This window comes from Megascapheus bottae, chromosome 4 (genome assembly GCF_031878675.1).
Source record: "Megascapheus bottae isolate mThoBot1 chromosome 4, mThoBot2.hap1, whole genome shotgun sequence".
Classification (NCBI taxonomy): Eukaryota; Metazoa; Chordata; class Mammalia; order Rodentia; family Geomyidae; genus Megascapheus; species Megascapheus bottae.
This window is the reverse complement of record NC_143512.1, coordinates 7,018,712-7,044,225: the sequence shown is the minus strand read 5'-3', so window position 1 is coordinate 7,044,225 and position 25,514 is coordinate 7,018,712. Positions and strand designations below refer to the sequence as shown.

Below are 25,514 nucleotides of genomic sequence, written 5' to 3'. Positions count from 1 at the left end.
TGTGTGTGTGTTGCCCCATGTAGTGAGAGAGGAGGCATGGTGAACTTTGGGGAAGGAGACCATTTGCCTTCTGTAGAAGGGTGTTTAGAGGCACAGGGTGGTATGGTAGAGAGAAGGATGAGTCAGCTGGGAGCAATATTTCCTGACAGCCCACTGACAGGAACACTGCCAGGTGATATTTTACTCTTAGGTTCTAGTCTTCAGATTCATATGAAGGGATGCTATTTGAAGCTGGTGATAAGATGCTTTTCAAAAAAAATAGAATTAGAGTGATTAATTGTAGGACTCCACTTTCTCACCATTGTATATCAGCATCTAATAAATTGCCTGGCAAGAAGCCAAGACCTAATAAATACCTGTGCAGTGAATAACAAATGAATGTGATGTTTGGCATTTATTGGATCAAATCCTGCCCAAGAAACATGGCTCTCCAGGGCCACCAAGAAAAAAGCTCTGATTGCACTATGCAACATTTTGAGATCCAAGATTCTTTTACTTAGCAGCAAATCTACTCCCTAGTACAATCTTAGGAGTGTGCAGAGACATAATTCAGCCACTCAACATCTATTGTGCTCTACTACTTGAGCACTGCCTTTTGAAAGAGAATCAGAGAGTTATTGAATAAGATTGTTTCTCTCATAGAGGTCGCATTCATGTACGTAAGTAACAAAATAAATAAGTAAATAAACGTATAATGGGGCCTGGTGGAGACTGATGCTATAAAAGCAGGAAAAAGAGACTGAAGGTGTATAGCACTGTATAACATAGATCCTACCATCTCCTCAAGGGATATGCTACCAGTTCCTAGAATCAATATAATGAAAGCATTAGGAAGCTTACATCTATTGAACTTTTCAGGACTTTCAATGGCACTCAAACGTAAAGTTTGGGGGGCAAGCCTTTTCTTTCCCTTTTAGAAATCTGTTCAATAAATGGTTAGCAGTATTAAAAGAACAGCAGAAAGGACAAAGAAAGTGAACTTCCAGAGGCAATATTGATGCTTCTCATCATCTCAGACTCTCTTTGATCTGTCTTATTTTCTTCCCAGCCCTTACCTTTGTCTGAACATTCCCGACAACTTTTCAGCTGTTGTCTATTTCCCCTTACCCGAGTGTAAGCAGGTCAAGGGCAAGGCAGTGCTTGCTTCATCCTTTGAAGGGTTTCAAGCCTTACCCTACCTGGTAGATCACAGAGGCTTTGAAAACCCCCGAGTGGATTAATGCTATCTTTAGACTAGCAGATACAGACCTTTATTTCAGCGTATCATGCCACGGGCAACCTCTCCGCACTACTTTTTGTAGTTGGAAACAACTATTCATTTCCAGAACCCAAGCAATACTTGCCAACAAGCACACAATGAGCCTTGACTGCCCAGAGCGCTACATAGAGACCCACTATACTAGCAAACCTGTTTGTGAGAAATCCAATTTGTAGGGAATATCTGTAGTAGGTATAAGCAGGGTATACCTGTAGTTTGAAAAGTCATCATTCATTCAGTATGTCCAAAGGTCCTGGTCTTATAATTCCTGCCTTTAATTTTGATTGAAGTTTTTATGCTCATCCTAGTTGGCAACTGTCAGAAGAAGTGAGGTCCACTGGTCTGTAGCACATAGTAGGTGTTCATGAAATGCCAAAGAAATAGATCAAGGAATGGGTCAGTGCTAAATTCTGTCTGTAAGCAAAAGCATGTGGGGAGAAGAGAAAAAAACAAATCTTCTAAGCCCTACACAGGGTCTGATACTTGTGCATTCTTGTCTTGTTTGTTTACTCAGTTAAGTTAGAAGCTTTAGAAGCCTAACTCTTGAGAAGCTCGCATCTATTCACAGCAGGGGACACTAGTTTCCTCCATGCCATAGAATGTTACCCTGCGGGGTATGATGGTCCCTTAAAAGACATAGAACTCCCCTATGACCCAGCAATCCCACTCCTGGGCATGTACTCAAATGTCCAGAAACAAGGACATGCTAAAGCAGCTAGCACAACATGTTGATTGCAACATTATTTACCATAGCTATGATATGGAACCAACCCAGATGCCCCTCAGGAAATGAATGGATCAAGGAGATGTGGTATATTTACACAATGGAATTCTATGCCACCATCAGAAAGAATGACATCGCTCCATTTGTAAGGAAATGGTAAAACTTAGGAAAAACCATATTAAGTGAAGTAAGCCAGACTCAAAGAAACATAGTCTCCATGTTTTCTCTCATTTTTTTTTTTTTTTAACAATTAGTATACACCTAGGATTCTCCTAGCAGAGCATCACAATAGCTCAAAAGCTATGTATATATGGCCATGGAGGATGAAGCTAAGTGAAATGAATTCCAGGATAGGCAAACAAGAGGTTTATCTTTGTGACCAATATTCTTAATGTGTTATGTGAAGTTATTTTCTCTTTTTCTTTCCCTTTTGGTTCATCTCATGTTGTTACTGTATCTGACTTTGGCACCTGGTATATTGTATATATGTTTATTTGAAAAAGGGAAGAAAAGAGGAAAAAAAGATGATTGGGAGGGATGGGGGTAAGGAAAGTGGGAAAAAACATGGGAAGGGGTATCAATATTCAAGAAGTAATACACCCCTCTAAACATCACCCCAACAATAAAATATAATTAAAAAATAGAGAATGTTATTCTGCTTGGCAAGTTTTTTTTTAATTGAAACTTAGGCCTAACTGGGAACTTCTAGCATTAATCAATTTACTGAGGTCTGGACTACAATCTGATAGTGATGTATCATTTAAACAATTGTGTATGATGCCCTGAGCCTATCTGAAAAATCAATGAAGAATTGTAAGTAAAACCCTGGCTTTCATTTTCACCTAGAAGATCATTTCCATTTATCATTTCTGTTTGAATGTGTCTGAACAGGAGCCAAAACATAATTTCTGAGCCGAAGATTAGAAATGACTGGGAGTAGAATTGGAAGTGGCTGTTCCAAGCCAGTGTAGCAAGCTCAGCCTGGGTCAGGGAGACAGAGGAAAAATGCCAGCTAGCTACATTATTGGGCTTGAGATGAAAGCAAAACCAGTTCAGATAATATCTTAGTGTTCTTCCCCCCTCCAGCCCTGAGGTCTAAATAGTCAGGCTAGCCCAATGTTTAGTTGTGTTTAAAGGGCAGAAAACATGTAATATATACCCTGGTGCTGAATTACCTTGTTAGGTGCCCAATAGAAGAAAGAAAGCGACACTTAGGGAAACATGCTAGTAATAATAGAGATAATAGTCTTTTCAGCTTATTCTCTGTGTGAATAGGGCCAATTTCGAAGAAAAATGAGCTTCCTTTTAAAATTTGCAGAATAAGAATGCCAAACAGATTCCTTGCTCAGCTATTTAAAGGTAGTTTGAATCTGGCTGTCTCCTGAGAGTTTATCAAGACACATGGTCACACGGAAGCAATCTTTAGATTGTGTGTCCTTGAGATTTTCTCTTCCCCCTCTGCATAGTTTCTAATTCCACCAGCACATTGTTGTATGAGAGTTGCAGGATTGTTCAATAATGTCACAAGACAATCTAAGGGCTAAACAGCAAGATCTTAGAGAGGCATTCCACAGATGGGCTCAGTGCCAACAGTTTGCATTCATGAGCTGTGTGGTTTGGGCAATTCACCCCATCTCTCTGTGGCATGGTTGGTGGGATCTACCCTGGGCTTCAAGGTCTCTTTCTCCTCTGGCTCTCTGGCTGTCTGAGATGATTGGGGTTCACTATCCTATTTACAAGATGCTGCAGCCCTTTAGAACATTACTTTGCATAGGGCAAGGTAGGAAATTAATGTTTCCTTTGAGATCATCTCAAAGGTTTTGTGTTAGTTTTGTTTTGTTTTGTTTTTTTCCATAACAAGTCCATCTCTGAGAGTCAGAAACCAAGGAATTTGTGAATATTATTTATACATAACCCTTTTTCTCACTGTTTCTATCGTCTTCCCTTCATGTGTGTCATCTTGGCTCAGACACAGAAGGAGGAAGGACGCCATGGAAACATTAGTGTCATGAGGATGTTTTTTCTTTGCCAAACTAACAACAACAATAAAGTTTGTACTAGGGATTTTTTTTCCCTCCTATCTTGCTAGGGGTCAGTCAAAATCAGAGCTTACTGTTTACTGGGAAATCACTTTACCTATGGGGGGAAACTATACCCAAGTCCTTTCTCCTTTTGTTTGTGTTTCAAATAGGGTCTCAAGTTTTTTCTGGGCAAGCATTGGACCTTGATCCTCCCATTTCTGCTTCTTGAGTAGCTGGGATTATAGATATGCAAAATGCGTCTGACCTGAGGCTCGTCTTAAAATCCAGGTTCTTGGGCTCTACTCAAGATCTATTAATTTAGAATATGGGGTTGGTGTGGGGCACTTAGCCACCAAAGCTGTATTTAAAGTGAAGCACTGTCAACAATTCTTACATGTGCTAGGTAACATTCAGAAACTGCCATTTTAGGAGATTAGAAACCTGTATTTCTACTTGTCTGGTGAAGCTGCTAACCACGATTATTGTCACATTTACTGAGTATGGATGTCTCTCCCCCAGTGTCCTAGAGTTGTTTCCTGAGTGGTAAGCCATTAACAGGGCTCTGGTTGGGACAGATGCTTTATACAATTTACTAACTAGTAGCCTATTTGCTTTATTTCTTAATGATAGAGTATTAGAGTCTTGACTGGTGGGGAATGAAGCAAGATAGTTTGGTAATGATACTGTATTTGTATTTTCTCTTTCCTTTTTTTGTGCAGGATTGAGGCTTGAACTCAGACTCCAGGCACTGTCCCTAAATTTTTGTATTCAAGGTGGGTGATCTATCACTTGAGCTACATTTCCACTTCCAGCTTTTTTGTTAAGTTTATTTTGGAAATAAGAGTCTTACGGACTTTTTGTGCTGGCTTTGAATTGCAATCTTTAAACCTCAGCCTCTTGAGTAGCTAGGATTATAGGCTTGAGCCACCATGTGCCTAGATGTGTCTGTATTCTGATTCCAGACTGTATCCTATTGTTTATGTCCTGATACCTTGTTCCTGACTAACTGAGGACAACATGAGAAAGATATTTGGTTTAAGACCTGGCCAAAGAGTGTGAATGCTATGTTAGGGATGTTGAACCCAATTGTGTCCCACTGTAAATATCAAAGTCGAAGCTCTAATCCCTAACATGACCCATCTGAAAATGAGATCTTTTTGTTGTTGGTGGTGGTGATGGGTGGCCATGGGGCTTGAACTCAGGGCCTACGTTCTGTCCCTAACCATTTTTCCTCAAGGTTGGAATTCTACCATTTCGAGCCACAGGGCCACTGCCAATTTTCTGGTGGTTCATTGGAGATAAGAGTCTCATGGATTTTTGTGCCCAGACTGGCTTTGAATTGGGATCCTAACATCTCAGCCTCTCTAACACCTAGGATTATAGGCGTGAGCCACTGGTGCCTGGTTTGGAGATGACACACAAGGACATGGGAAGAAGGTAGCCACCTGTAGGCCAAGAGAGAAGGCTTTTTCTCTCCAGAGATCAACTCCACTGCCACACCTTGTGCTTGGACCTTCAATTTCCATAACTATGAGAAAACATTTATTAGATGAGCCACCCCAAATCGGGTGTTAGGCTACAGTAGCCCTAGCAGCTCCATACAGGAGGGAAGGGCAGAGGGCCTTAGCTTATTTCTTTACCCATCTATCAGTCTTTACTCAATGCCCACTGCTTTACATGTATTATTTTTTTCAATTTCTCAACAATACTCAAGTGGCGCTCTTGACCATCATCTTAAAGATAAAGACCCTGGGGCTAAGTTAGAGGCAGTTTCCTAGGCAGAGCATTAGAGCTTGGATAAGAAGGAAGACCATGGATATAGCAAATCGTTGCTATATCAGGGGCAGGAAAATATAGTCTCAAAGCTAGTTACCTCTGGCTGCTTGATATGGGATATTGGACAAGTTCTCTCTCTGGGTCTCAGTGACCATACCTGTAAAATGGGAACAATGGACATTTCTTCTTCACTAGTTTCTATTAGAATTAAATGAGCAATACAGTGAAACAGTCAGAATAGTGTGTGACATCTGAATGCCCTTAAAGATCACCCTGAGTGAAAGTAAAGTCAGTAACACCAACCTGGAAGAATTGAAAATCTTTCAGTCAAATAGGAGGAGACAACCTTAATACGCACATGGAATCACACATGGAAAAGATTTCTTGGTTGGTAGTTCTAAGAAACAGATTTCTGCTCTCTTTAAAGACCTAGGATGTGATAGTTTGTCCAACGCAGAATGGTGAGGTTTCAGATGGAATGAAGGAGTTCTAAATCACTATCTTGTCTAGAACCTTCAGGACTCTAGGCAAGGCTGAACTACACGTACGGGCTTTATTTCTTGAATAGAAATTCTGTAATCCTTTCAAATGGGATATAAATAGGGACTAAAGGCCTGGGTGGTTGACCTTTTTTCCTTCCTTCCTTCCTTCCTTCCTTCCTTCCTTCCTTCCTTCCTTCCTTCCTTCCCTCCTTCCCTCTCTCCCTCCCTCCCTCCTTCGTTCCTTCCCTCTCTCCCTCCTTCCTTCTTTCCTCTCTCCCTTCCTCTCCCTCTGTCCCAATTCCTAAATCTGCCCCTACCTCATCTCTATCTCTATCTCTATATTCTCTCTGTGTCTCTCTCTCCATCTTTTCCCCTCTGTCTCTATTTCAATTCCCGGCCCTATTCCTCTCGTACCACTACTTCTGCCAGCTTTCCCCCTCCATCTCTCACAGGATTGTATTTCCTATAGGTAGGACTATTTCACAGAATTACAATTGCCAATACTGAGTCTTTTTTTTTTTCCAATTTAGTAATGTTACCTGCTCAGCTCCTGTAGGAATTTACTTTCAGGGTCCCACCATCCTGCCATATGGGTTAGAAGGCCATGAAAAGATTAAGACAGACTTGGGTTTTGCACCTCTACTTACAGGACTGACTTACGGTCTGTTCTCTCCTGAGCTGCCACCTTGCAGTCTACACTTGATTATCCATAGCTGAGCAGGTCTATCCAGTAGGGCTTTGATGCTGCAGCTCTATCGTGCTGAATAAACACCATGTGAAAACATTCTTAGTGCTTCTGTCCTAAGACAGCCTTTCTTTTCTTTCTAAATATCATGATTTTGTAGATGCAGAATCAGGAAAAGCAAATTCACCCGAAGCCTGGAATGTTTACTGCCTCTCCCAAACAGCGGGGTGTGTTTCTGTCATTGCTCCTTGAGGAGGAGAAATGTCATTGTCTGGATATGAACACAATGGGTAGGCTTCTGCTCTACTGGGACAAAAGTCACAGACAGACATTCAGGAATTGGGAACAAATGTGAACCTATTTCCCAGTCTACTCACAGGCTCTTTGTAGAGACTGGATATTTCTATTGAGTGTACCCCACCCCTTAAAACACACATCTTCCTACTCTTAGCCCCATGTGGTCTATTCTTTTTACAACAGTTAGAAAAATCTTGCTTTGCTGAGCTATTACCATGTTTTCTAAGATTCATACCTGACATCCAACCTGAAACTCATTTCATGGAACCAGCAATACACAAGGTTCTATGGGTTCATTCTCCATGGTTCCCTTTTTAGTCATGGTGCTCATGGCCATATAGAATTTCAGTTTATTTTGTTTTGTTTGCCTGCTGGGTATCAAACAGAAGACCTTGCACATTCCAGGCAAGCAGTGTACACTGGAGCCACTCTGAGCCTCTTCTTTCGATCTTCATTCACCTTGGTTCCCTGGTGATGGAGCCTACAAATATACTCTCCTGACTAGGAAAATTCCCTCTCTCATTCAAGTTGAAGCTCACAGGGTATGCATCCTTCAGATTGGAGCTCAGGTCGCCCTTCCTTCGTCTAGGAGACCTTCCCAATCTACCTGCGCAGAGCCATATCCAAACCTAAAGAGATTTTGTCCTAATGCCAGTCCTGTTCATGGCTGCATTTATCATAGTATACTAGGAATGGAATGATTTATTTCCCTCCTATAACAGCAGGGATCCCATGTATTTTTAGCATCTGTGAACCCTTTACCAGCTGACATCTGACACACAACAGAGACATTCTTTATGTGCCTGCTTGTTGCTTATGTGCTTTGCTTTTTGAATAAATGACTTTTCTCTCAAGAAAGTTCACTGACTACTTCATTTGCTCCTAAAAATTTCAAGAACGTGACAGCCCCATGTATCAATAATAGCACCCAGAGCAGGCTTTTCCGCACATATTTAAAGCCATATATTTATTTGCCCCCCCCCACCCTGTTTGCTTTTCCTACTATATTTGCAGACACTCATCAAGGCAAAGGCCAGGGCAAACTCAGCCCATGTTTTCTCCCAGTCCAATCTGCCTGCAAAGAAGCAATGACTCAGAAAACTAATGAACCAGGCTCTTCTAAACTGGCAATGATATCACTGCCAGTGATTTTTCTATTAGAGTTATAAAATTGAGTCTAAATGAAGGAAATGCCTATGGGCAAAGTACCAAAGACAAAAAGTAGATCCAGAAGCACAAAGCAAAATATCAATGCCCACTAGATATTACAGGAAAATCCCAGTGGCCACGATATAGATTGAAGGAAGGAAAACAGAACCTTATTTTGGTGGAATCCTGGTGAAATGAGGAAATCAAAGGTGAGCAACGAGCAAGGTTGTAATAACCATTGGAAAGATGTGGAAAAGGATATTCTCAGGGTTAACTTAGTAGGTCCTTGTCTGGAATATGCTATCTACCATTGTCCATTTTTACAATAACTATGAAGAAAAGCATTATTATTACTTTCATCTTGAAGTTGAAAATATAGACACCCAGAGAAAAAGAACTTAAACCATACTTGAAACTCTGTTATTCCAAGGCCAAAAACATTTCCAATTAAATACTTCATCTTGGCAGTCTCTCTGGACTATTTTTACCTGTGAAACATGTAACTCATGAAGGGTTGTTGTGATAATTACCTCCATATAATTACACATGGAGAATGTCTGAGAACCAGTTGGCTTTTATTAAACACTATTTTCTGTTCTCCATGGTTGGCTAATAAGCTTCTTCCAGATTTCGTTAAGAACTCCTAAAAAATGGGTCACAAACCCCCTCCCTCAGCAATGGGAAGACTCAAAAGGAAGTTTTATAAAGCACAGATCACTTCGTTCAGCAGCAACACCACCAGTGGAGAAGCTTCTTGTTTCCACAACAAATAACTGGTAGCCAATTTGTAAAGAGGAAAGGGTAACTCTGGCTTCCAGTAGTGGAGGATTCAGTCTTGTTGCTTTGGGGCCTGTGGTAGCCTACCTAGCTCATCCCAGAAGTAGCGCATGGTAAGACTAGCTGATCTCAAAGCAAAACACAGGAAGAGCAAGTAGCTGGAATCCCACTACCCCATTTAAGAGGCCTACCTCTGAAAGGTTGTATCACTTCCCAGTACTGCAATGGACAGGGACCAAACCTTTAATCCATGGGCCAAACTATAGGTTTTAATATGTTCTCAGTGGGACTCTAGGCACAGTAATAGCCAGCTTCTTAAGGTATCACTATGAGAAGAGGACCAGAACCTCAGTGTATCTGGACTGATGGACCATGATTCTTCCCATTACCACACTGTATCAAACCACACAGGAGAGGGTTGATTTTTCAGGGCCCCTACAAACAGGAAATATATTAATATTCCAAATAATTTTACAGAGGCCTTAATTAGCATATATGCTAATATGTGCAACTACAAGGATCCTGGGTATCAGGTATCACATTTCTTCATCAAGGCACGTGTTAGATATATACATTTTATTACCCCTTTATAGAGATGGCAAAATGAACCTCAAAGTAATTGAATTATCTCTCTACTTTAGGTGGGCATTTTAGATAACACCTGGATATAATTTCTTGAAGCCAATTCACAGCAACCTTCAAGTAGACACATGCGCAGTAGAGTTTTACTGAGTTTCTCAGTAGATGACAGTGAACCTTGATCTTCCCAGGCCAGCCACCTGCTGCCCGATGTCTTTGGATGCCTTGACCACAAACAGCCTACTTCAATGGGAGGATTTCATTCTTCATATCATATGCATCCAGCTAAGGAAAATGTTCTCCTCCCAAAGCTCTTCCTTGGAGCTTTTAGAACTTCCCTCTGCCCAGACAGTTGTTCAGTTCTAATCTCTGATTCATAAGGTTTACCTGGGGACATTAAAAACAAAACAAAAACCAGGATTTCTGGAGCCCTCTTGCAGGGACTTTTATAAAATAAGACTATTAAAGACAGTCCTGTGCTGGATGCCAGGGTCTTATGCTTGTAATCCTATCTACTCAGGAGACTGAGATCTGAAGATAGCAGTTCAAAGCCAGTATGGGCAGGAAATGCTGTGAGACTCTTATCTACAATGAACCACCAAAGAGCTGGAAGGAGAGCTGTGATTCAATTGGTAGAGCACTAGCCTTGAGCAGAAATGTTCAAGGACAGAGCCCAGGACCTGAGTTCAAGCTCTAGAACACACATCATCTTTTTTTTTTTCACTTGCTGAGAACAATGTTAAAACACGGAAGTGTAGAGGGCAGGTAAGGAGATACTGTGGGGATACTGGGAATCCTGGACTCTGAGAGCAAACAGATACCACAGAAGAGACAAGTGCAGGTGCCCTGTGTTGAAAGTTGATGGAGAATGAGATCCATCTATGTAGCAGAAGCTGTCTTAACAAATCCTGACATACAATATCTTAATTATATATGGTTTTGGATAAGGCACTGAACCACCCAACCCTTTTGTGTCCTCATATGGAAAATGGAGGGAATAAATAACACCCTTCTCATAATATGTTTTGTGAAATTTGTGTGAGATAGTAACTGTAAGTTACTTAGTATAAGGCCAGGCATAAAATACCTCCCCCCACCCTGGGGCCGGGAGTTTGGCCTAGTGGTAAAGTGCTTGCCTAGCATGCATGAAGACCCGGGTTCGATTCCTTGGTACCACATACATAGAAAAAAAAAAGCCAGAAATGGTGCTGAGGCTCAAGTGGTAGAGTTCTAGCCTTGAGAAAGTCCAAGGACAGTGCTCAGGCCCTGAGCTCAAGCCCAGGACTGGCAAAATAAATAAATAAATAAAATACCTCCCCCCCCAACTAATCTCCTTAGAAGGCAAAACATTCAATCAAAAAATAACTAACTATTAATGTCTTGCAATGACTGTCACCGTGTCAGCAGTAGGGGTGCAAAAGAAATACTGTGATTCTCCATTCATCACATATATATCTAGGACTGGTGCTAGGGATCTTATAGCACTTTCTTCATCCTTATAACAAATGCCTTGATTTTTTACTGCTAGAGATGGAAGTGTACCAGTTGAGTAACTGAAAGTCATTAGGTAATTATCAATGCAGGCACTAATACAATGCTGGTTTGTCTTTTTTTTTTAGCCCAGTTTTTACTGCCTCGATACCAGGACATGATATAAATATTCATTCACATTTATATTCCCACAATCTAAAAATGCCTATTGCATTCTTACTCTGCTACTGGAGATATGAGAATGAGTGAGGCAGAAAAGCCTCTGCTTTCAAGCAGCTTATTGTATACTGGGAAAATATAGGCAGCCAAGAAGTCAATGGATCTATGACAGGTTCACCAAGGTAAGTGTTACAAAGTAAAAGAAAACAGAGCAGCAACAAAGGGGTAATAATAAGGGAGGAAGAGAGGAGAGAGAGACAGATTAAGAGATATTTAGGATTAGAAGTAGGAGAAAGAGAGAGGGGAGAGAGAGAGAGAGAGAGAGAGAGAGGAAAGAGAGAGAGAGAGAGAGAGAGAGAGAGAGAGAGAGAGAGAGAGAGAGAGAGAGAGAGAGAGAGAGAGAGAGAGAGAGAGAGAGAGAGAAACCAGGAAAGTATTCCCTGATGAAGAAACATTGGAGTTATAGATGTGAAAAAAAAAATCGTGGTATTTTTTTTTTTGCCAGTCCTGGGCTTGAGCTCAGGGCCTGAGCCCTATCCTTGGACTTTCTCAAGGCTAGAGCTCTACCACTTGAGCCTCAGCACCACTTCCATCTTTTTTCTATGCATGTGGTACCGAGGAATCGAACCCGGGTCTTTGTGCATGCTAGGCAAGCACTCTACCACCAGGCCAAACTCCTGGCCCAATCGTGGTATTTTTAAGAGGTTAAGCCTAGAAGAGTTACCACTGAATTTGAAGATGGATATGACAGAAGGTTTGGGGCTTGAGTAGTAGCTGGGAGAATGCAGTTCTTGTTCTTAAACTACAGAAGGATTGTGGATAAACCAGTATGTGTCTATGTCTAGGAAGGAGATCAAAAATTCTGTTTTGAGGTTTCTACTATGTATCCAAGTGAAACTGTTAGGTAAGCCACTGTATGCACACACCTGCATTTTAGGAGAGCAGTTGGAACTGAAGATATAAATTAAGTTACTTAAGACACGGGCATGGATATAGACACCTGACAATAGATGTAGATTTCCAAGAATACTGGGCTCTGGACTCCAATATAGAATTTGTAATTCAGGAAGAAAATCAGAAAACAAAAGGGCTGGTACGTGAGTAAGAAAGCAACAGCTTCAAGCTGGAAAGAATTAGCGCTCATGTGTCAGTGCTCTTGAGGATACTGACAAAGAATCTCTGGATTTGTTCATGTGGTGGTCATTGGCAATGTTTCCAAAAGCCATTTTCATGGTACACTGGAAAGAGCAAGTCAGAAGAGAGGAGGGATAATGGTGAGGGTAGATGGTTCTTTCAAGGCAATGGAGTAGGAGCTGCAGGAAGATGGAGGTTGATGAGGAGAGAATTTAAGGTGAGATAATTACAGTATGTTTACAGAATCAGCAGAGAGGAAAACTTTGGGGGCTGGTCCATGGGAATGAATTCAGGTGTGCTGTGCTTGAGACCCCAAAAGTACTGGGTTCTAGCTCCTTAGTGGAGGCTCAGCCTGGCTTGAGAGCAGGAAACATCCATACACTGGACATAAATTTAAAGGATATGTATGATTAAGACATAAAGAAAGAAGCAATGTAAAACTGTGGCTCACTTACTCCTTATAAATCCTCTACCTCAATGTAAGTTTTTCTGGTTCCATGCTTCAGAGAAACACAACATTCTTTAGAAAGAGACTTTAGATGTAGGTAGGTATGCATGTGAGGGTGAGAGCACTGATGAGAAAATGAGTAGGCAGGGAGAGCTGGAGAGGCAGGGATGTTTGATGTGGGATAGGAAGAGTGGGTTGCTTCTAAATATGCAGAAGAGACAAAGAGGAGACTTTTTAATAAATGAAAATAAGAAATATTTATATTACATAAATATGAAATGTATTATTAATGTATGTATTAATGTATGTATTCCGGAATAGACTATAATGGAGTTAGTTCTAGCCAGTGCTCTATTGGGTGTATGTTCTTAGAGAAGTGGTCCAGCTTCCTTGTGACTTTTGGTTTCAGGTCCTGGAGTTTGAACTCAGGGCCTGGATGCTATCTGGTTTTTTGTTTTTGTTTTCTCACAGATAACACTCTACTACTTGAGGCACAGCTCTAGCTCTATATTTTGTTGGTGATTAATTAGAGATAACAGTCTCACATACTTTTCTGCCCAGGCTGGCTCTACACCATAATCCTAAGATGTCAGTCTCCTGAGTAGCTAAGATTATAGACTTGAACCATTGGTGCCCAAAAACATGTCTTGTGTAGAAAATATGGATAATAACAATATTTACCATATAAAGTTATTGTGATGAACACATGTATATATACGCACATCTATATTTAAACCTATATCCATATATGCACCATATATTTTACTTAGTTTTGCATTATTAAACGTGTTATAATGAAAAGTTGGGAAAATGCACTCATGTGTACACACATCCAGCTGGCTTCTTTTGGGTATATCATTAGTGATAAAAGAAGATATTTGAGCTCCCCCACTCTCTAATCAGCCATTCATTAGTAACAATTGTCTTTCTTTGTGTGCTGAACATGAAGTTTGAACTCAGGTATGGTCCCTTCGATTTTTAGCTCATGGTGCTCTACCAGTTGAGCCACCGCTCCACTTCCAGCTTTTTGGTGGTTAATTGGAAATAAGTGCCTCACAAACTTTCCCGCCCAGGCTGTTTTCAAACTGTATGCTCAGATCTCAGAGTAGCTAGGATTCTAGGCATGAGCTATTGCCACCAGACTAGGAAGAATTATCTTGAACATCAACTCAAGAATCAAATCCTGAGTGCTAAGCCAGAAAGGAAAGACTGAAGATGAATGAGGAAGAATCCTTATGTCTAGGAGGTTTGGGGGCACCTGCCAGACCAAACTATAAACAGATCATTTCAATATAACTGAAGGCTGTTCTCCCACATCACAGAAGCAATTGTGCCCAGTCGGGTTAAGGTTAGGGGCACTGATTTTAGACTTAGGTAGTTTGAACTTGACTCAGTAGGAAGTCATGTCTGTTTCCTCACTGGTAACACGGAGACACAGTGTAAGGAGCACATGATGGGCAACTGAACGGTCTTCAGCCCACAGAGCTATGGTAGCTGTTTTGTAATAGTTGCTTCCCTTTGTCTGTGTTTCTTCTCACTGTGTTGGGGGCTTGTGCAACTGATGCAACACCACCATCTTTGCAGTTGTTGAAGAAGTCTCCGACAAAGACCTGACTTGAGATTGCTTTCAGAGGCAATTGTGGGAAAAGAAGGAGCAGATGGCAAGGCCCTTGATTGCAGTCTTGATTGCACAGAGAACCATAGAGGAGGCCTGCTAGTGTCTGCTGACAAATTAGACTCACCAGAAAGTGTCAGGTAGGTTTTGTTGACTTTACTGGCTTTTGCATACTTGTAGGCTTTTGCCTCTCCTTTGTGCAGACTTGAATAGTTTCCTTCTGGCTGTGATTCGGTTTTTTGTTCTCCTAATCCTAAAGTCAGTTTTCTAGATGAATTTCTTCCTAGTAAGAGGAAGGGAGTTACGTGATCATTTAATGAGGTCCGCAGAGAAGAGAAGACAGGCCAAGTGTTTTCTCCAAACCCCGATAGTGCATCAGCATTGTTTGCCTGCCATTTTTCTGTTTGTGTCCTCTTATTTCAAGACAGAGACAAGCATTGCAATAAACTCATCTCCTACAGTATGTCTCCAGAATGTTCCTCTCCCCAACCCCTCCCTGCCCACAATAATTATGACAACTTGTATTTAGGAAGGAGTTGGTGCTTTTTGGAATGCTTTCTACATATAGTTTTAAATTTTATCCACACAACAATAGCATTAGCATTTCTCACAACTTCACTTAATTAGAAAAGCATTTTGCCTATTAGGCACCTGGCATTGTCCTTGCACTGGGGTACAAAGGAGAGCAAAATTGCATATAGGTCCTGCTTCCGCCAAGCCTTCAGTGCAGCAGGGAAAAGACATTAGCAAAATAGTTTATTCAGAACAACAAACTAGGATACAAGCTCTGAAGGGAAGAAATCCAGAGCTAGGGTTGGCTGAGTGTCTGACAGGGCTTCTCAGCTGGAGCTGAGAGTTGAAGGCTTAAGTTAAACAAGGATATAGGGCAGAGAGGAGAGAACAACCTTCTGAAAGCCCATGATTGGCTGGAGAATGGTAAGGAACCAAGTATGCTTGATGTGGCAGGAGGCCAGACACGAAAGAGATGCTTGGGCTCAGACAGGAAGTCAGACTGGAAGTCAGAAAGGCAGAATACCCCAGACCTCTTAGACTATGAAAAACCATTGACAGCATTTAAATACGAGTTGTGTTTGTGTTTCAGGGGTCTGCTTCATGAAGAACTAAGTCTCTGTCTGATAGATAAGAAAAAAAAGGAAAAGGAGAAGCTTGAGGGGCAAGACTGAAGGGGAAGGGGAAGGGAAAAGGAAACAATATTGCTGATATATACATTCTTGATTTATTGTGAGCATGAATATGTTACTGTATATAACATGCCTAGATAATGCTGCAGACATAATAAACTCAATGTAACTGAAAGCTCATCACTAATATGACTATGATTAGCATCCTGTATGTAGGATACTATAAGGAGTATTAATTCTCAAAGTTTAGAATGGAAGAAATAGATGTCCCAAAGATTAAGTAACTACTCACACTACCTAGTTGGTTGCAGGCTGCCATCTCCCTGCATGGAAAATGCAACCTCAAAGCAAATCCAGGAAGTTAAGCCCAAAGTCCGATGGTTCTGTCCCCTAAGAAGCCCACAATGGACAAAGTTGTTCTAGAACAATGTGGGGGGATTGTTTGTATTGTCTGTATAATTTGATGTTCAGAGGAATATTCACAAATGATTCATTTTCTCTTCCTCCTCCTCCTCCTCCTCTTCCTCCTCCTCCTCCTCCTCCTCCTCCTTCTCTTCCTCCTCTTTCTTCTTTCTTCTTTTGCAGGTCCTGGGGCTTGAACTCAGAGCCTGGACACTGTCCTTGAGCTTTCTCAAGGCTAGTGCTCTATCACCTGGGTCACAGCACCACTTCTGGCTTTCCAGTGTAGGTCGTACTGAAGAATTGAACCCAGGGCATTGCGTGTGCTAGGCAAGCACTTTACCACTAGGCCACACTCCCAGGCCTCACTTTTTAAATTTGGATAGTACTGATGTTTGAACTCAGGGCTTGTGCTTGGCAGTTCTTTTATTGCTGAGTCTCCCGCCTTTTCTCTTTTTTCGGCTTGTTATTTCTGCAGTAGGGCCTTGCCTCCTCAGTGTGGGCACATGTGTGGATGTGGCGCCCTACGTTTATCTTCCTGTCATAGCTGGGATACTCCAGCTGTGGAGGCATACTCCACAGCATCCAGCTCTCTGTTGGGAAGGGGTTTCATAAACATCTTTGCCCTAGCTGGTTAATGAACTATTATCCTCATAACCTTAACTTCCCAAGAAGCTAGGATTATAGGCATGAGTCACCACTGTACCCATCCATTTTTTTTTACTTTCACAATTACTTTAAAAATGAAATTTACCTCTTTAGCTTTTGCAGAATAATGCCAAGATGGAAACAATTGCTGGAAATATGGAGGGAGGGAGGGAAGGAGGGAGGGAGGGAAGGAGAGAGAGAGAGAGAGAGAGAGAGAGAGAGAGAGAGAGAGAGAGAGAGAGAGAGAGAGAGAGAGAGAGAGAGGAACTAAGTTGCATTCTGATGTTTTTCTCTTCATACAAACTTTAAAGAGAGTCACCAGTTTTTAGTGATGCAGTGATGTATCACTTATGATAATGAAAGAAAGAAAGAAAATTAGAATGTGTGAGAAAACGCATGAAAAATGGAGCTCACAGACACAATGTCCATCCTATGCTGAGCTTCATGAGGAACATTATTTAAATGTCACAGTTAATTCCCTTCATCTGGGGTAGGAGATCTTTTTATTTCCATGTGATAGGTGAAATTATGCACAGAGAAATTGAGTGATATGGCCCTGTTCGCCTGGTATCTAACTATTCTCATTCCTGCCTTTCCCAACATGTCCCAGTGCCTCCCTCATGAGGTCATTCTGACAGTTGTCATTATTCTTTTTTTTTAAAGGAATATAAAACTATTTATTGACCACTGGTCACCATTATTTACAATAAAGTAAACAATATACAGTTGGGTAACATTCTGATTACTACAAAGTTGTTGTTCTGGTTTTTGTGGAACCAGTAACCCAATACTGAAAAAAAATTGAGCCTACATGTTAGGAATGAGTTAGGGTAAAGAAAAAGCATGCAGGTCAACAATTCTAAAATTTTGTCCACTCATTTAGGCCAGCAGGTCCTAAATAGTCGAAATCTCTAACCAGTTGATGTTACATTTTCATGAGCAGTTTTAGATAGCTCATGATCTATGAGCTTTTAGTATATGGATTCTAATACTCTGTAAAGGAATGCTCATTACACAAACTTTTAATGAAAGGAAATCAAAATTTATCTTAGTTGTCTCATCTGGGTGAGGGAAGCTGTTGATAAGATACTTTTCCTTTCAAGACATTTTGCAAACATATTGCAGTTGCTATCTATGGCAGAGGCAGGAGGACCTAAAGTTGAGGCTAGCCTGGCTACCTGCTAAGTTCAAGGCCAGCCTGAGCTGCCTAGTGACTCTGTCTTAAACAACAACAAAATAAAACAAGGGCCAGGGATGTAACACAGTGATACATCATTTGCCTACATCTGCAAGGCTCTGGGTCTGATGCCCAACACCTCTAAACAAGCAAAATCTCCGAAACAAAAAACTACCCATGTAAGTATTTTGTTTACACGCACACAAACACACAAAAAAATTCAGGATGGTCCTTCAACATAGCAGTTAAAGACAAGTTGTTCTGATTAAGTAATTGCCAGAAAAAGTTGCCTTATTAAAAAAAATCTGTTCCTGAATACAGAGGAAATATACCATGGTATTAAATATTCTTTTCTGATAAAGGAAGCAACTACAGAAAGCCTTAATTATATTTGCTCAAAGTAACCAGTGCTATTGAGGGAAAAAAAAACCAAACTCAACAACTCCCAATACTACTTTCAAAACCAACATATCAAACTTGATTTTCATTAGAATGTAGTTGTTTCACACCATTAATTCAAAAACCAAGACTCAGATTTTATATATATGTATAAATACATATAAAAAACAATGCAAACAATTATTGAGCTTCATCTTCTGGACAAGAATGCCAAGTTAGTCTCTCTTCATAAAAGGCAATTACAATCTGAGGACTTCATATTTGCCTCTTTTGCCAGCACCAAGTCAGCTTCATCTGAATCTTTCCATTTCATGAGAAACATCAATTCTCCACTGCTGTCTGTGGCACCAATGACTCGTTCAGGATCTAGACCTCTAGCAAAGCCCCTTGGTTTGTCAGCAGTATCTCTTTTTTTCTTTGATTTGCTGTCATCAGATTCACTGTCTGATAAAGATGTTCTTTTTGTACCATCCTTTTCTTGACCAGCTTTTTGAGAATGAAGAAATGCTTCAATTAATTCTGGACAATCTAAATTTTCTTCAGGTTCCCAAGTATTATCAGCATCTGTAAATCCCTTCCACTTCAGGAAATATTCTACCTTTCCATTCACTACACGCCGGTCCAGTACTTTTTCCACAACAAATTCTTCAGGCTCTGCTTCTTCAACTTTTTTACTCCTTCTGTTTTGTTTCTTTCCCATTTTTTGCACTGTAGTTTTGTTAGAGGCCATTTTTAATTGTAGATTTGATGAGCTATTACTCAGATGCTCCCGGTCGCGATTGTGGAGCAGCAGCGTCCGACAGTCGTCATTATTCTTAACCATCATCTTCATTAGGCTCACAGATAAATTTAAATACTTGTTTTACCACCCCCTCTGCTAAGAGTGAATGAAGAAGAAATGGTTTCCTGAGTCCAAAGAGCGTTTTCATTGTGATGGAAATAATCAATACAATTTTGTGTGTGTGTGTGTGTGTGTGTGTGTGTGTGTGTGTGTGTGTGTGTGTGTGTGTGTGAGATGGTCCTGGGGCTTGAACTCAGGACCTGGGCACTATCCTGGAGCTTTGTAGCTCCAGGCTAGTGCTCTACCACTTGAACCAGAGATCAATTTCCACCCTTTGGTGGCTAATTGGAGATGAAAGTCTCATAGACTTTTCTGCCAAGGCTGGCTTTGAACTGTAATCCTAAAATCTCAGTTCCTGAGTAGCTTGGATTACAGATGTGAGCCACTGATGCCAGTGGCTCAGTTTTTATTTTAAAACCAATTTCACAAACCTTTTGGTGGTAGTATTCTTATACATGATGTAGTATATTTAGTCTAATACTCAAGCAGAAACTGAATAGACGGAGTGTTTTGGTTCTTAATGGTAAGCAGGGAGGAGAGACAAGAAGGGAACCAATGAGAAACACAGAAGGCATCTAGACAGCTTCCCATGAGGCTTTAAGGCTTTTGTGTTTGGAAAGTTCAAATTCTGGAGATTTCAATCCATGGTATTCTCTGTCTTTCTTTTCCCTTTAACATATGTGGGGACTTACAGTAGTTTTCTCCTCATAAGGAAGAAAAACATTCTCTCCATGGGCCATTTCCTTTAGCCATCAGGTACAATTTTAAAGGAATCTGCAGTTGTAAAACAATTAGATGTTATGCCTATGAAAAAGCTCCATCTTCATTCCCAATTCAAAAGGAGTTATAAACATCAATTCCCTTTTTGTATGGGTTACTGATTGAATAATCACTGTATGGTATGATATATGTTTCTCTTCTTTCACAGGCACAGCACTCAACCCCAGGCTTCTACTCTGAGAATGACAAACAGTCTGATCACCAGCTCCCCTCCAATAGATAGTAGAGATTCCAGGTTGACGCACACTCCTTACCATCCTCCACCCTCTTCAATCGAGTACCACTTGTGGGACAATCCCTAAGGCTGAAAACAATGTCCAGCCAGTTGCTTTTCATGAAATTGTTCTTTTCTCAAGAACGTGTCAGATCTAGAGAAATAGGAAAATCACACAGACAAGATGCACAACCAGCTACTGACCAAAGAAATATTGAATTCTGTAATGTTTTGATGAAGAAGAATTGCTAGTTTGCTTACAAGGTCACACACAGGCACACATGCACACAGAAAGCACACATACACATGTGCATGACATGCCAAGCTGGAAGGCACAAGAGTGGGTATCTAGCAGAAACTGGAGCTGGGAAATGTACATAAAGTTCAGCTTACCCTTCTTTTAGAACATTAACTTTATACCTCACAATCCACAATTCCAGCAACTGCTAAAAGTCAGCCAGGTACTAACTGCTCTGCAACTTAACTCGAAACTCCAAGTGAACCAATCTGACAATTGGCACTCCACAGTCATAAACTAAGCTAATTTTCTCCTATTCATGCTTTCTTGGGCATACACCGACTTTATTAAATAGATAGTGACAAAACAGAGCAGGACCCACTGCATTTCTCTTTTCATCTCAGTACCAGTTCCAGTGACTTGTTTGCATGATCAATAAAACCAGGGAAATCAGCAAAACATTTCTGTATTATTTTCCAACTAGCTGTTAGCTTTCAGATCACCTTTGTAACATGATTCTGATCTTCAGAAAACAGTTTCCCCTCCTTGGAGAAGGCAGGCTGTTTCGGAGGAGCAGATCTAACTCTGTCAGATGCAAGCTTTTGCCAGCAACAGCAGTCATCTAGTAGCTAGCTACGGAAAGCAGTATCAGCAGAACCTGTGGGAAGTCAGACACCAGCCCACTTTGTCCCACCCACCCAGACGCTCTCCCTCTCTGGTCTGTACCTTCCGTGTGGCAGCTGGAAGAGAGGATGGTGTTCGGAGGTCTGAAGATGTAAGGCAGGTAACGAGAGAAGCATTTCATCTTCCAAATAAAAAATAAAATTCTAAATAAAAAACCAGTCTGCTGAATCCATCAGGATTCTCTCGGCCTTTAGAGCTGGCTACATCACCAATATGTTATGTAGGCTCTCTCCCAGATCTGCAAAGCTGGGAAGCCTGAGGAATAACTGGAGATGGGTCCCATTTTGCCATCAGCGCCAGGAAGCACTGCCTTACATTTCTGCATGCAGCTCAAACTCAGAAGCCCCCAAGCAAGCCAGGATAGAGCCTCTTCATTGGCTGCAGGATTGCTGAGTAAGTCAGACCTGCCTGTAAACACACGCTGCTGCTGAAAGGCTCTGCCTGAAACCTCTACCTTTTCTCGCTGTGGCCAGTTTCTTTTAGGCACAGAAATCCAGTAAGAGATGAGAATAGTGAGACTAAGTGACCATCTCTTGTTCAGCTAAAAGAGCAGATGAAACAAAGACAGCACAGTGTTCTGCCCTGGAGGGAGATAGATGGCTGTTAAAAGGAGCCACCCGGAATGTCATGGATCTCAGGAATATTAAAGTACAGTGCCATGAAATAGGTCTCTGTCCTTGCTTAATCTAGATTTTGTTTAAAAAGAAAAAAAATACTGAAGCGTTGACAATGAGACCATTTATCATTTAGGTGAAGCCAAAAGCTGCGTTGAGTAGTTGGTGACAAAGGGCTAACAGACGCATTCTGTGTTCCACTAGAGTGTTTTGTGTCCCCACTCCCTGCCAGCATCAGAACTAGAGCTGTAACTTAGTTGTAAGTTATACGGTGTGCAATATAAATGTACAACAGAACTCATGACCCTGGTTTGGCATGCAAAAATCTGGAAAGAGTTAAATGATCCTAGGATTATGTGACTTTCCCAAAGTCTTACTGAGATGGACAGAGGGGTGATGGTTTGGATGGACAGATGAATAGATGGATAGATGGATGGATGTATAGGTATGCATGCATGTATGTCTATATGTCTGTCTGTCTGTCTTTCTGGATGGATGGATGGACAGTTAGACAGAGTGGAGGAGGGAGAGAGAGAGGAAAAGGGAGGCCATGAAGGAGGCTGAGAGTGGGAGGGAAAGGAAAGGAAGAGAGAGAGAGAGAGAGAGAGAGAGAGAGAGAGAGAGAGAGAGAGAGAGAGAGAGAGAGAGAGAGAGAGAGAGAGAGAGAGAGAAAGAGAGGGAGAGAAAGTTTAAAAGACACAACAAATCACTAAACACAAGTGACTTGGGGTGAGGATTCGGTTGGTTTGGAAGCCTCAGCTCTGGAAGGCAAGCAGGCACAGGGCTTCAGCTTGGGATTTGTAAATTCTGTCAAAGGCACTATTGTATAAGATGGAGAGAAAGAGATGAATGTCTTTTGTGCTGTACACAGAGAAACAAGGAAGTTATTTAAACAGTCTGTAAAAGAAAGCAAGTGATTCCCAAGAGGGGTTTTTAAAAATAAGATTTAAGGGGCTGGGAGTTTAGCCTAGTGGTAGTGTGCTTGCCTAGCATGCACCAAGACCTGGGTTCAATTCCTCGGTACCATATACCTAGAAAAAAGCCGGAAGTGGTGCTGAGGCTCAAGTGGTAGAGCTCTAGCCTTGAGAAAGCCTAAAAGACAGTGCTCAGGCCCTGAGTTCAAGCCCCATGACTGGCCAAAAAAATATAAAATTTAAAATAAAAATGCCTTAAAATAAGGGATCAACAAAATGATGAGACAGAGGACAAGGGGAGAATCAATGCAACAGTGATAGTTACAAGATAATATGTTGGAAATGTACTTTATGACGCGGTATGAGGAATGGGGGGGAGGGAAAGTAGGAGGAAAACACAGGAGGGGATAACAATGTTTGACAACAAAAGTACTCACTACCTTACATATGTTACTGTAACCCCTCTGTATATCACCCTGATAATAAAATTAGATTAAAAATAGGGTACAATAGTTTTTAAGCCCTTATAGGCTTTCTTCTTTTTAAAATCCACTTAGGTTTGAAGAAATGTACTGTTTTGCTCAAGAGAGAAAACATACAAAATAATTCAGTACACAATCCAAGCATGATAATGTCAATCAAGTCTCGCGAAGCAGCCACCTCTCTAATTTTGAATTCTTGTGACATAAAGACAAATGTTTGGCCGAGCCAGGCCAATTCATCTAATAATAGTCATATAACTAAAAAATAACTAAAAACAGTCACATAATTCCCTTAGATTGAGGTTGACTACCCCATGTAAAATCTGGATTCCCTTCCTGGGGGTGGGGGGGTGGGAGATTGCCAAGAACCTGTGAGCTTCAGTTTCTTCATCTGTCACATGAAAACCATGGCAAGGTTTTCCCCATGTATTTCTGAAAGAAGTGAGGAAACAAATAGAAAACATCTACCATTCCAAAGATGTTTAATCAACTCCCACATTGCTGCTGCAGTTGGCCTTTCCTGAGCTTCTACTATGAGCTAACAAAGGGTGGGTGTGGTTTGGAGCAGTAGACTGTCAAAGTTGGATCCTACCTTTGCTCCCTGGATCTAGGGCAGCTTTCCTAACATCTTGAAGACCTATTATATGCTAATGGTGACAACCATACAATCTTATAAAACTGTGAGGATGAATTGGATGGTTCAGACAAAGAGGTTAGTTCAATGCCTGCACCTTTGCAGGTGCTTTCTTAGGTTTAATGACTTTTATCCATAATAGTTTCAGACCCTACCATGAGAGACTGGAAGAGTTTTAGCCTCTTCCATAATATATCAGAAGAGTAATTTGTATTTTTTGTAGTTTTATCCATATAATGAGAATGTAAACCACATCAGAGAAAGAGAAGGAGAATGAGAGAGAGAGAGAGAGAGAGAGAGAGAGAGAGAGAGAGAGAGAGAGAGAGAGAGAGAAAGAGAGAGAGATCAATTTCAAATTCATTTTTATAGAACTAGTGCCTAACCCAGTGTCTGCTACAAAGCAGATTATCAACAATTGTTAAATGAAGGAACGGATAGATGAAACATAACATTCAGGCAAAAGCTTCTGGACAATATTTTATTCCAATTCCCCTTTTTGTAGAGGTCTTTCATAGGATGAATAAAGGAAATTTCATCCTATTATTCAAGTGAAGGCATTATGGAATTCCTGAATAGACAGCCTTCAAGTGTGCATGTTTCAGTCTTGGATGACTAGTACACACTTAGGAAATATCTTCTGAATCAATAGTAGGCATTCCTAAGTATTTCTCAATTAAAAAAACCAAAACAAAACATGTGCCATGGCGATGCTGTCCTTAATTATTCTCAACAAACCAAGCAAATACAAAACAAAGGAAATGAAAAACTGTCTTTTCTTTGGAAGTAAAAGATCAATGGGCTATCCAGTTTCCAGATGGATTTCTGTGAACCAACCAGTATTCCCTGGCCTCAATTGAAAACATCTCTTCCAATTCAAATTTAACATGGGTGATGTAGTGTCAGGCCCTTACCTACTCGTGTGCGTAGTGAGCAAGCAGTAGAAAGAACTGGAAATTTTCTTGGACAGGGGAGTGTAACTCAGGAAGTGCATTCCATCATTTGAATAGTTTCAGTGTGCTTTCATGTCTATTTTTTTTCCTCACTTTGATTCTGGAAATCACCCCATGTTACAGAAAGCAGGCAGAGAGGATTACGGTATCTTTCCTGAAGGAGACGGGCTGTTTCTATCCTGGATGTGCCTGGTGGATGGTGATCTGCAGCCTGATTCAGTGAAGTGTTTAACTTCATGCTTCCATGTAATAGAAAGTTTTTTTTTAAATATCCGTGTCTAAATCACATGCCTCTCCATTTTCTTTGTACGATTTCTCTCCATCTGGATGGTTTGTTAGGCATTAGACTGAGGTATGAGATTAGAGGGAATGAGATGACATTCCTTCTCTAGAGGGGTACATATTCGGAAAAGAAAGAGGAACATACACCCTATCTCAAACAGCATCATAGGGGATATGACAACAGGAAAAGACCCCCGAGGTCCATGTTAGACATCGAGACAGAATTACTGTCAGGCATTCTTGATACCAGAGAAGCACAAGCAGACTACAGTAGAGGGCTGAGGTCACGGAAAGGAGGGAGGGTGCCCGAATCAGTGACAGAGGTGCCTGAAATGGTGGTCCCAGGATAGAAGGAGCTCTCCCAAAGCAAAACCAGAGTTTAGAAGGAGGCGAGGGAGCCATTTGATGAGGAAGTCTTGGAGTCTCACAGCGCAGAGTCAGGAGACAAGAAATTCCCCACCAGCATTCCCCATGGAAGGCTCTGACATCAAACAGCGACGAAGCAAGTAATTGAGACTTCC

The 25,514-nt window shown here is 41.1% G+C and overlaps 1 protein-coding gene, 1 long non-coding RNA gene and 1 pseudogene across 5 annotated transcripts in view; 1 reads left to right on the top strand and 2 right to left on the bottom strand.

Moving 5' to 3' along the window:
- LOC150063930 (uncharacterized) overlaps positions 1-20,892 on the top strand; it is a 33,503-nt gene extending 12,611 nt beyond the window's left edge. For 2 of the 3 annotated variants that reach the window (XR_016535107.1, XR_016535106.1), the window contains 3 exons: positions 11,368-11,580; positions 14,565-14,735; positions 20,130-20,892. This is a non-coding gene — a long non-coding RNA (uncharacterized LOC150063930). The remainder of the gene's footprint in view (positions 1-11,367; positions 11,581-14,564; positions 14,736-20,129) is intronic. The other variant, XR_016535105.1, reaches the window with a different exon arrangement.
- Positions 1-21,451, bottom strand: part of Ppp2r2b (protein phosphatase 2 regulatory subunit Bbeta) — a 419,132-nt gene extending 397,681 nt beyond the window's left edge. Inside the window, exon 1 of one of the 2 annotated variants that reach the window (XM_090331274.1) lies at positions 21,160-21,451. In XM_090331274.1, coding sequence (XP_090187400.1) covers positions 21,160-21,233 — 74 coding nt within the window. In that variant the 5' untranslated portion in view covers positions 21,234-21,451. The remainder of the gene's footprint in view (positions 1-21,159) is intronic. The other variant, XM_090331275.1, reaches the window with a different exon arrangement.
- On the bottom strand, positions 18,172-19,090 carry LOC150063931 (chromobox protein homolog 3 pseudogene; annotated as a pseudogene).
- Positions 21,452-25,514: the final 4,063 nt, after the last annotated feature.